Source organism: Protobothrops mucrosquamatus, unplaced genomic scaffold (assembly GCF_001527695.2).
Source record: "Protobothrops mucrosquamatus isolate PMUCROS unplaced genomic scaffold, P.Mucros_1.0 scaffold1292, whole genome shotgun sequence".
Classification (NCBI taxonomy): domain Eukaryota; kingdom Metazoa; phylum Chordata; class Lepidosauria; order Squamata; family Viperidae; genus Protobothrops; species Protobothrops mucrosquamatus.
The window spans coordinates 413,864-426,404 of NW_015387495.1; the positions used below are offsets into that span (position 1 = coordinate 413,864).

A 12,541-nucleotide genomic window follows, 5' to 3' on the forward strand; every position below is an offset into this window, starting at 1 on the left:
GATGTAATATGGTCTTACTGAACCAACAGTTACGGCATATTGTACTTTTATTTTACCCCTCCTTTCAGTCTAATTTATTTCTTGTGTAATGAATTGTGGGAAATGTAGTTTTTTCTGTGTAAAGGAAGTGAAATATATTCTCTTGATAAACTAGGGGGTGTCGGGATCTGTAGTAAACTCTTGGGCGTGGTGCATGTTGGGATCTGCAGTCATTTTGGAGGGAGGGCTGGCTGCAGAAAGATCTTCCCTCCTCCGGTTGTTCCCGGTGTGGGGAGGAGCCTGGTCGGTGAGTGGTTAGAAAAGGGGAGATGTAGGGGTTTTTGTTTTTTTGGTTCTTTTGCCAGATTCCTAGATTTTCAGGAAGAACTGGTGAGATTGAAAGGAAAATGTATTTCCCATCTTTCTTTTTCTTATGTGATTGGCTTCAGTTTGCCCCCCTCCCCAAACTATTCATTTTATCTGGGTTTAGGTAAGGCATTTTTCAATTAATATTATTCTGTTTCCATCCTCAGTGGTTGTGCCAGCCTATGTATGGTATTGCTTTTGCTGTATATGGGATGATTTTATTTTCTTACCTGCAAGCCTAGTGTCAGCTTTCAGAGAGGGAGGAAAACAAATAGGAGGATGGCAATAGACCTCTGTGATTTAGGTCACAGCCTTTGGGGTCTGGTGATGCAGATACTGATCACTCTCTTGTCCATCCTTGTACCCCTTTGCTGACTTGCCTTCCATTGGCCCCCTGGCTCAAAGCAAGGAGTTGATGAAGACAGCAGCAGCCTTTTCAAAATAATTCAGTTTGCTCTAGTTTTTCATCCCTAGAATGGAATATATGAGGATGCTGCTCCACCCAAAAACACGTTGGTAGTGAAGAGAAAGATAATGCATAATTGGAGCATGCAGAGGAGCAGGGAAGCACAGAACAGCAATGGCAATCTTGGGCCCTGGCACAGCTGTCTATACATGCTTTTCATTTCTGTCAGATCTGTTTCCATCAATTCATTTGCTTCACTCTGGGTCCCAGTGATATTTATATTCAAAACTCTGGAACGCTGTGAAGTTTCTCTCTAGGCATTTTGTAAAATGCTGAAGCAATTACTTCTCTTGATAGGAAGATACTTGTCTAGGCACAAAGATGCCAGTCATGCCTCTGCACATCTTGCCCCAGCAATTTATCCCTCATCAAACATTTTTATTTCCCAGAATGTCTCATTCAGGAAGACTTCCGATGCAGCACTGTCATTGCACCAACTGAGAGTTGTCAATGGAAAAATGTTTTCAGCTCTTCATAACTTCCAGCAGAAAGATTTTTTATGGATAAATTGGCTGTGGAACTGATGGAAATTTAACATCTGATTTTCAGTTTCCATGTGCACCTTGGATGTTTACCATAAAAAAAAAAGCTCTCTTCCCCGTTACTATTTCATTGCAATGCTGTTTTATCTAGTCCCAGGTGTGTGGTAAATCTAGTAATATAGAGTAACATTGGGAGAACTGTTACTGTATATAAATTATGGAGAGGGTGGAGTTTGCAATACTTGAGACATAGCACCATAACTATTTGAGCAGAAAAAAAAATGCCTTTTGGGCCTTTCAGTAAAACTGGTTGGACCAGTCAGCAATCTTTTTGACCTGTTGACATTTCCTGATTATATTTCCTCAATCTTTCTGGAGGAGGAGTTGAGCTTTGCCACCTGTTGCATTCTGTTAGTGAAATTTCTCCCCTGAAGTTCCAACAAGATATGATTCTGGAACGATCAAACAGGTCTGTAGGGTTATTAATTTCTATTCAGTGTAATGAAAAGAGTAGGGGGTATTTCCTAGTGGTAGATGAAGTATTAAATCTAGTGTTTTCTGAAAGAGCAGGTAGAAACTATTTGGTGGCGACTGCTGTTCGGAGCCAAAGAACTTATTCATTGATAAGGAGAAGGAAATTGGATTGAAAAAAATTACTGGAGGTGAAGAGATGTATGTTACATAGCTTCAGCACACTACCTTTTATGTTCTCATTTGCCACCTTTTAGCACCATTTTGTTCGGGGGTTGAAATTTCACTTTTAATTAGTTTAGCAGCAAAGGTTTAACTGATTGTTATGAGTTTATTTTAATTGTTGAGAACAAATTCTGTGAGTTGGGATCACTTTGTAAGTATACTGCTGCTTGTTATTTTGGTCTTATGTCTAGCTTTAAAGATATCATTATCTTCAAGAAGCGTAGGATAGTTTTGTATATGAACAACCTCTGTGGCAAAGGATTTAGACTTAACTTGGATGGAACTTAATGACTAGCCTTGGTCAAGTCATGTCTTTTATCCTGACCTACCTCGTGGAGGTTTTTGCCAATAAAGTGGGAGATGGTATTAATGCTATTCTGAACTCCTTGGAAGAAAGGCAAAATAATAGATTGTAAGCTATTTTATTTTAATAATACATTTAATAAGGTTTTAAATCTATATTATGTTAACCAAAAATGTCTTAATCATTTGGCAGTTCTGCTTTGTATGTGTCAGTTTCTCATATGCAATTTCCTCTAGCTCAGGTTTAGGCAACCTTGGCTCTTTTATGACTCATGGACTTCAACTCCCAGAATTCCTGAGCCACATGGCTGGCTCAGGAATTCTGGGAGTTGAAGTCCACGAGTCATAAAAGAGCCAAGGTTGCCTACCCCCTGCGTCTAGCTCCATCAGGTATCCAAGTAACGTATTTCTTGAAAAGACCACAGCCTACTTAGTCTTGTTTCCTGTTCCACTGCAGAATTTCTCAGTTATCTGACATTCTGTCATGCTGTTGCAGCTCTTTCTATATTTCTTGTTTTTTTCTTGTTCTTCTCCCATAGACATGGGCAATTACCACAGTACTCAGTTGTGTGTTCATTATCCCCATCCTTTTGTGTTGACCTTATGTTTTCTTTCCAAGGTTCCAGGGAACCTCAGGCTGATGCCCATCTCAGCTCGTCCACGCTTGCAATGGGATGATTCTCTGAATCCCTTGAGGATTAGTGTGGGCAGTCTTCCAGTGTTGGCGTCCATGACCAAAGCAGCTGACCCCCGTTTCCGCCTGCGTTGGAAGGCCATTGTGGTGACCACTCTGGCCCTTGTCCTTGTGTTGCTTCTCCTTTGTTTCCAGCGTTCATCCCCTGTGAACAGGCCAGTTTCTCTCAATGCTCATACCTGGAGGTTCAATGTTCTATCCAGTGAGAGGTATAATGACACTTACCCACTGTCACCATCCCAGCGGATCCCAGAAGGTGTGCGGTACCGTATTGGACTCATTGCTGACCTTGACACAAACTCCAAGGGTCCCAGTGAGCATACCTGGTTCAGCTACTTGAAGAAGGGTTATCTCACACTGTCAGCCAGTGGGGACCATGTGTCTGTTGAGTGGGATACAAAGGACCATATATTGGAATCTCACCTAGCCGAAAAAGGACGTGGCATGGAGCTTTCTGAACTGGTAGTCTTTAATGGTAAACTCTATGCTGTCGATGATCGAACCGGTGTGGTCTATCAGATTGATGATACGAAAGTAGTACCTTGGGTGATATTAACTGATGGAGATGGCACAATTGGCAAAGGTGAGCTCAAGTTTAAGTTCTAAGTTTTATACTGGAAGGTTCCCTAACCTTTATGTAGTTCCTCAGTTTCTTAATGCCACAAGTAAATCTATGTGCAGCAGAAACCTTTAAGAATTCTCTAAATATCATGCCTCCTTTTTGAAGTTTACCCAATTTACTAACATTCTGTTACATTGTCTAGTAGAGGTGAAACTTCTTTAGAGGTAAAAGAACCATTTTTTAAAAAATTGTTTGTTCTGCCTTTTGGTCTAGAATCACCCCCCCTCCCCATCTTCAATTTTTTTTAAAAAAATATATATACTATAAACATAAGGGAAAAAAATGAGAATATAACATTTGAAGTGCTTTTGATTTGGAATTGTTGGCTGTGTTTTTAATATATTAAAATAATATTGAAATGTTTATATTAAAGAATGTTATAGCACTGTTCGTGTAGCTGTAATGCTTTTTCCATTATCCACTTTGTTAAAAAAAAAAGTCAATGGGAACTTCTGTTTCCATTTTATATATATGCATGGACACCTCAATGGAAGAGTGCTATAGGATTTTATACTAAATTATTTAGTATGTCTTGTTTCTCACACCTTTAACGATTCAGGGCAGTTTATAGAAATACCATTAAAACTGCAAGAAGAAAAAGATGGAACAGTTTTCTAGTATTATGATTTTAAAAAAAACTGATAAAAATGAAGTCTGTTGTAAAACATTGATGAAATGTATTGAGCTGTTATAGGTCTGTTTTATAAATTATTACCAAGGTCATAACATTTTTTATGTGCAGAACATGATGTAAATCAGAAATTCTCAAACATTTCGGTCTTAGGACCCCTTTACAATTAGTCCTTGAGTTACATCTCTAATGGAGACTGCCTATTATGGTTGTAAGTCATGATGGTTTTAAATTGGATTGGTCATGTGACCAACCCAAGCTTATGACCTTTTTTTACAGGAGTCATTAACTGAATGCCTCAGTTGCTAACTGAACCCATGATTTGCTATGGGCTGGATTTGCTGAAAACCAGAAGTAAATGTCCATTTTCAGCAAAGCCATTGTAAAACCTGGTCATGTGACTGCAGGATGCTACAAATGGCCATAAAAATGGCCCAATGTGCAGCCATACGACCACCGGGGGGGGGGAGGGTAGGCAACTATCAGAACTTTGAATCTGGATTGTAAGTATACAAAGTAGGTCTGTCATAACTTTGAATGGTCAGTAAGTGACCGGCTGTAAGTTGAGGGTTATTGTGCATTCTTAAAATTATTGAGGACACCAAAGAGTTTTGGTTTATGCAGGTTATATCTATTGCTATTTATTGTATTAGGAATCAAAACTGAGAATTTTTAAAATCATTTATTTGACCTCGCAGAGCCCCTGAAAGGTTCTTCTTCACATTCAAAAGTTCTCAGAACCCGTGTTGTAAAGAAATAGAAAATATAGAAACAGCATCAGATGGTTTTGGAAAGTATGTTACAATTGTAACTTACATTGGAAGAACAAAGAGTTATTAATATCAGAGGCTGTCTGGAAGCACCTGAAAAATAAGAGACAGACTGGTGGTACGGGAGGCAAGTTTATAATTCTTAAGGTAATTTGGTCAAACTGTCTCAAAGATGCTTTTTCCAAAAGGCAACTGGACCTTCTTGGTTTTTTTTGTTTGAAAATGTTTCACTTCTCATCCAAGAAGCTTCTTCAGTTTTAATTGACTGGTGGGGAATGGAAGGATTTAGAAGTGAAACATTTTTCAAACCAAAAGAGTCCTGTTGCTTTTTGGAAAAAGCACCTTTGGGATAATTGTGACTTGGATGTTTGAGAATCTCCATAGACATTTGGTCAATCTGTATTTTACTCATGCTTAGAACAAAATCCTGAGAACTTTAATTTTTCTCCTAAGACCAGACAGATCCCTTTCAATCTACTGGGGAAACTGTGACACCTATCTTAAGGGGGATATTTCAGGTTGGATAAGTGTTGCCTTACATTGTCTCACATTTTGTTCAGGATTTAAGGCAGAATGGTTGGCAGTGAAGGATGAGCACCTCTATGTGGGAGGCCTGGGCAAGGAATGGACCACAACTACAGGAGAGGTGCTCAATCAAAATCCAGAATGGGTGAAAGTCATTGGCTACAAAGGTGACGTGGCTCATGAAAACTGGGTGGCCAATTACGATGCACTCCGGACTGCAGCTGGGATTAAATCACCAGGTGAGCAATAGACAGACTTCTGTTACAACATAATAAACCTTTCAACAGCTGAATGGTATACACAATTCTGCTTCTAATTCTTTCTTTCTTGTAAAATGAAGGCTTATACATACTTAATTGTTGGAATTAAAAAGGCAAAGAGGATTTGGATTTTGAAAATGAAAAGTATGTGTGTCCTTAGAGAAGGCAGAGTATAATGTCTATTCTTGTGCTGGCTATGATTTACCCAGATCAATACCTGTAAAAATACCTATTACCATCATTGTAATCTTGTAATAGTCTGGTTCTTCTTCCTTGGAACTTTACCAGCTTGTGCTGTGTTGTTTTCCTGCTTGAGCAGGGAGTTTCACTAGAAGACTTCCAAGATCCCTTCCAGTTCTGTTATTCTGTAAGTCCTTCTGGTTGTGCTTGAGGATGTCTGTCTTGTTTACGCTTCTCAGGTTACTTGATCCATGAATCTGCCTCTTGGAGTGAGAGACTGCAGCGTTGGTTCTTCCTGCCACGCCGTGCCAGCCATGGGCGCTACAATGAGCAGGAGGATGAGCATCGTGGCACCAACTTGCTTCTTAGTTCCACACCAGACTTCACTGATATCTCTGTGAGCCATATTGGTGATATCATTCCCACGCATGGCTTCTCCTCCTTCAAGTTTGTCCCTGACACTGATGATCAGATAATTGTGGCATTAAAATCTGAAGAGGACGCTGGACATGTGGCAACCTATATCACTGCCTTCATGCTGGATGGACGTTGCCTGTTACCTGAAACTCGCATTGGTTCTGTCAAATACGAGGGTATTGAGTTTATCTAATTAAAAGAAGTCATACTTTTAAGGAGATCATATAAACTCCTGAGAGGTGGCAGAAGTTCTGTTCCTGTTTATTACTCTTAATTCTACTTCTGCTGCAGAGCATTATGGGACATTGAAGTGCTTCTCTTGACATAGTTTTCACCTCTGTAAAAAGTACTTTGCAGTTGTTGCTTGTTTCTGTGCTGACCCCTAGTGGTACAAAGTGTGTAGTGCCTGTACAGCCTTTTTTTCTCTGTTCAGTTGCTTCCTAGGATTTAGCCCATTCTCTCCTTTATTCAACCATGCTATTTGGCAGAGCAAACCTAATGAATTGCCTTATTCTTCCCTCCTCCCTCCTGTCCCCTTACTATTCACACGTGCCTTTGCTGAGAAGAGAAAGTCTTCAAACCCAGTTATTCAGCAAAGATATTAGTCAAACATTTGCAAGGTTTCCCTTTGACTCTGCCTATTCCTGCAACAGTCATTTTAATGTTGTCTGCACAGGTACCTCTTTTTGATAGGAAATTGCAGGTGGGACTTTGGCCTGTAATCAGGAAACTTTGTGATAACAGCAGAAAAGGAGCTGACGCCATAACTTGGAACTTTTTGGAACAAAAGGCTCACCTTCTGTTTGGGAGGGTTCGGTTCTGCCTTTATCTTTAGAGGCAAAGTGATCCCTTTTTGGTAATCTTAATATTGAGATGTCAAGCTTCATATTGGTAAACCTAAAAGATATATATGTCTCATATATATATATATTAGCCATAATTGGCTTTCCAGTTTTAAACATTACACTTTCAGGATATGTACTGGAGTGTTCAGGTCATAGTTTTCCATGATCGTTCATTTAAAAAAAATAGTTTTCAGTGTTAGGAAACAAGATCTTACGAGAATATTGTAGCTGGAATCGGATTCTCAAGTTATTCCAGCTACAGAATTTTAAGTATTCTTCATTCCTCCCTTATGTGTAATAAAATGGGCAAGTGAGCTTCCATGCTTCCATGTCTCTTCCTCATTGTTGGACATTTCCTTGAAGCTTTATTTCAATCCTAGCACTGTTATCTTATTTTTCAAATAAATTATCAACAGCTTTTATATTTTGAAAGTTACCTGAACTTACCTATACTTACCTATACTTTTTAATTACCTGAAATGAAACGAAAAATGTGTTGACAGTCATAACGTGCCAGCTTTTAAGCAGATAAGATAAAAAATATATGTTTAAGAAACACAAATATTAAGGAACACTTTGTAGGAAGAGGAGCTACAGAAACTCCAAAGAAATGTAATGATTTTTTGGGTATGCCAAAATGTATATGGTTGAAGCCTATGCCATAAATGTGTGTGAATATAAAGGAATGTGCTTTATACCAAACCATTGGTGCTCATCGTGCTCAGTATTCCCTATTCTAACTGGTAATTCCCTTTAGAGACTGATGCTAGGCTAATTTGCATGGAAAATATGTGTCCTTACCGTTGAATGGCAGTTTCGCTTTCACAGAGCATCATATAAAGTCAGATGCAATTCTAGTGAGAGATTTACATAGATGTTCCCCAAATGCTTCCACCCAATACTTTTGGTTTGTATCTTAAGAGCATAAGCCATAAAGTGATGCATACATAAGAAGGGTGGAATAGAAATAATGCTATATTTTGAATATTGTGTGAAATTCAGAAAGGCTGATCACTAGATGGTGCTACTGTACTTATTTGTGACATAGCCATGACATAAAGAGATCTGTCAACTTTCTTTGGAAGGATCAGAACACTCTTTGGGGGCGTGGCTAGCAACAAATATGTCAAGTCCAATCAGTGTTTGTGTGTGTCAAGTCCAATCAGTATTTGCCTTTAGAGATATTTAAGATTTAGATCCTAAATGTAAGAGTCCAAAACATATAAAAATAATAAATGTGTTTGGACACACAAAGACAGATTTTGATAACTGCCTCCCATTTTTGTATCGAGAATATTGCCTATAAAGTTGAATTGGTTTTTGTAATATGCTAATAAGAGTTAAACTGGTTAAAAATGATTACTTAGTAAAAATTTAAGGATTTTTTTCTTGGAAGCTCAGATATGATGATATTTAAATATGAGTTCATTAGAATCACCATAGTTCTTTGTTTGACATGTCTTTCTTATTAAGTGGTTGATAACAAGAAGCAAAAATAATGATTTGAATTTTAGTTAGTAGGAACTTTTTTGTGAGCAAAATGCCAGAACTCTGGAAAAACGCAAATATATTTCTGATTTCTAAGAGAAGGAGAAAAGGTTTCATTCTTTTTCAAACACTTTGCAAAGGAACCTACATATTAGTTAATTTAAAACTCTGGCAGAAATACTGTCCAATTGTTAAACATCCTCACCTCTGCACAAATTAGCAAATTAAAGTCATGGTAATGTGTTTTGGTTTTTTTAATTTTGAGTCTGTCTGCCTCTTTGTCCCATGGATGTTTGACTTTTCCTGCTGAATCAGCCAGCCCAAACTCAGTCAGCCAGCTAATCTACAAAACAGACTTCTGATTAATTTCCAAATTAAGCTCTTGAGCCGTTGATTTAATCCCATCCTTGTATGTCCAAAATTATATTCTGTGTGATTTTACTCAAAAATTTTAAATTTAAGTTCAGATTTATTTAAAGAAGTTCAGCAATCCAATTTTTCCACATGGCTCTACCATCTTTGTATGAACTGATTGGCAGGTTGCTCCCTCCTATGATCTCTCCACTCTGGTGCCCTCTAAATTTATTAAACCATCTCCCATGAGCTTCAGATAGCATGGCTAATGATAGTGTTGGCTTGGAAGTCATTTACAGTAGAGGGGACAAGTTTGGGAAAAGCTACTCCCAGTACTGTGTCAGCATTTTTCTCTCAGTAAATAACCTTATATATCCAGATACAGAATCAGGTTCCCTGTGGAAGTTTTATTTTTAAAAGATGATTTTTTAAAAAAAGTTGGAAATAGCGAATAACCAAATGTCCTAAGAGAGAGATTATCTTAAAATCTTGTTAATCAGATTTATTGCAAGGGAAAAGATTATAGATTCTTGCGAATAGGATACGTATGTATGGCTTTTATCACTGTGTGTGTGTTAAGGTGTGTTCTTCTTCATGCCTTTGATCCCTTTTCACTTCTGTCTTGTTTTACTGGGGAGTTAGCTAACCATTTAAGATATATGAACAGGATGTATTGGTTCTTGTTTTCAAATATCCTAGGTTTAGACAATCTGCTTTTTAAGAATAGTTGGAGATGGGACACATATTGACAGATAGCAGAAGAAGTCTGATTCTTCCCAACCATGCCTTTCGGCCTTTTTTCCCCACTTACCTTGGTGCGGTTTCTGGTTATGGGTTATATAGTACTTTTCTACCTTTATGGAGGAAAGAAATATCTTGTCCTAATTCCTTACCCTTGATACCAACTTGTAAAAGAGATAGGGCTCTCTCAGAATCTGAGTAATTTACCCATAAATGGCATGGCATGATGGTGATAAGACAGAAAATATAGTGAACTCTAGCATCACTCCTGGTCTTGGTAACTCTTGAGGCATGTAGCCAGTATTTATTTGTTTCTTTCTTTGTTTATTGAGAGCGCATTGCTGAAAAAAGGGAAAAGAAAAAAATAGAAAAAAAAATACACAACATGAATAAATGGCATTTATAAGCAGATTATATTTTTCAATATTTAATTAGTTTTAAATAATTGAATATATTTTTTTTTAAACTCCACATCATTGTTAAAATCCAAGTAATGTATCAGCAGAATATAGATCATAGAATGAATTAGGAGTTGTAATAATGTCTGCCTGAGCAGTTGATCTATTTGAAGGTTAAAATATTAAGACTTTTATGTTAAGAGAAAACCAAATTTGGATATGGTATAAGCCTCTATGTAGAATTACAGTTCAAAATTGATTTCCGAATTGAATTGAATTCAGTATAATATTTGCTTTTAAGCTAGGATGTTACGGTACTTTGGATACTGAAGCAGACTGCCACAAGTTAATTAGCATTCTTCAGAAGGTAGTGTACATATTTTGCATAAAGACTCATATTCTTGTAATAATTACTTATATGCAAAACTAATTAAGTATACTTTGTGGGAATATAAAATTTAGTAATATTTACTTTTTTAAAAATTACAAGTTTGAGAGAAAATTTAGCTTTTTTTTTTTCATTCTGTTGTAAGTCGTTCCCCTAAATTGCCACCAAATATAGAAAAATAAACCAATTTGGTTGTTACCTTTCCAACATTTTTTAGAAAATGAAGGGTCTGCTTTAGCAACTAATACTGGAGTAATAAATGTCCATTTATTTATTTTCTTAGTAATGACATAAAAGTTTGTAGTCTGCATTCAGTATGGAAATAGCAAATCTTGGCAACTTTAAGATATGGACTTCAACTCCCAGAATTCCCCCAGCCAAATGGTCCACATATCTTAAAGTTGCCAAGACTGAGAAACACTATTTAATCATTTCTGTTTTTATAAACCAAGATGAAATCTTTTGATGAGAAGAGAAGTTCTTGACACTGTTGAATCTAATTGATTATCCAGGATAATCTCTTGTTTCTTTAGCAATAAGTAAGTTTCAATTTGCCTGACTTGTTGCCATTTTCAAAATATTTCTTTTGACAAAAATCCACTACTCTGTCTCCTTTGGAGGAGATGAAAACAAATAATCCATCTTATGATTTAAAAGTCAATGTTATTAAAAATAAGAAAAAGAGGACGAGGGAGTAGAATTTTATTTCAGCTTGTCAAATACACATAAAGCTATAAACAGTTACAGTAATCCTGTATTTTGGCTTTAGGTGATCATATTACAATTGGATGGACTAAGATATTTACCGCCAGTAAGATTAAAAATAGTGCTCAAACAGCAATCTCTCATAGAATGTTGAGAGGATTGAAACAATTAACCAACATTTAAAATAATGCATATTATAAAATAAGGAAAATCGATTGCAAATTATTGCTTATAAAATTTTACCTCAATCAGAGGGATTTCTCCCATTTCACTTGTCCAGCTAGTTTGTCCTGAAATTATAGAAATAAAGATGAAAAGGTAAAAGATTAAATGAAGGTCTTTGAGTCAAGTTTTAATCTTGGTGATAAAACGTTATGTTTTGTTAATACATGGGAATAACATGGATATGATATGAGTCATCCAGGTTATGGTTGTCCCAAACTGAAGGAGCTTCTTGGATGAGAAACGAAATGTCTTCAAGGGAAAAAAAAAGTCCAGTTGCCTTTTGAAAAAGCACCTTTGAGAAGTACTGTAAGTAATATCTGAATTAAAGTACTTACTTTAAGATTATTCACTTGGCCAAATGAAAAAGCTAAGGCTCTGAGATCTGGAATAAAATTCAAAACATATTAAGCAACTTCTTTTCCTTTTTTCCATCTGTTCCTATCCAAAATTTGCTCTGCAATATAATATCTAGGATTGATTATTATATATTTGCATATATACAGTATATGATACACACCTACACACCTGTCCTGGGCATGATATTATGAAATACACACCAAAGCTTATTTTGGGGTGAGGGACCCATAAGTAATAAACACTAATTAAATGAATTCAAGTAGTTCTGATTTCAAATATAGCCGCATATACAGCGGTGCTTAACAGTTTGTGAACCCTTTCAAATTTTCAGTATTTGTGAATGAATATGACTTAAAATGTGGTCTTTTCTCCACACATCCTAAAATTAGATAAAGAAAACCCAGTTAAATAAGTAAGTTACAAATATTAGTCTTACTTATTTATTGAGGAAAATAATCTAAAGCTGCACATTTGTGTGCATCAAATTTATGAACTCCGAGGGTTATACTGTATGTTCATTTTCAGATGTTTCAGTGAGATGATGATCAGGGCTGTCCTGAGTTTTTTAAAGAACAGAAATCTAGGCATTTGCTATCAAAGTCTGGTCTTCACAGCATAGGCTTGTGGCAGTATGTCATAGCTTAAACAA

At 36.7% G+C, this 12,541-nt stretch overlaps 1 protein-coding gene across 2 annotated transcripts; it reads left to right on the forward strand.

Moving 5' to 3' along the window:
• Positions 1-273: 273 nt before the first annotated feature.
• Positions 274-7,938, forward strand: CANT1 (calcium activated nucleotidase 1). Of its 2 annotated transcripts, none has more exons than XM_015821274.1 (4): positions 274-286; positions 2,912-3,569; positions 5,570-5,773; positions 6,214-7,938. In XM_015821274.1, the coding sequence occupies exons 2-4, from the start codon at positions 2,933-2,935 to the stop codon at positions 6,582-6,584; spliced, it is 1,212 nt and encodes a 403-aa protein (XP_015676760.1). In that variant the 5' UTR covers positions 274-286; positions 2,912-2,932; the 3' UTR covers positions 6,585-7,938. The 2 variants fall into 2 exon arrangements, with proteins under 2 accessions (XP_015676760.1, XP_015676759.1); XM_015821273.2 differs by lacking the exon at positions 274-286 and adding an exon at positions 1,713-1,762.
• The last annotated feature ends 4,603 nt before the right edge of the window (positions 7,939-12,541 follow it).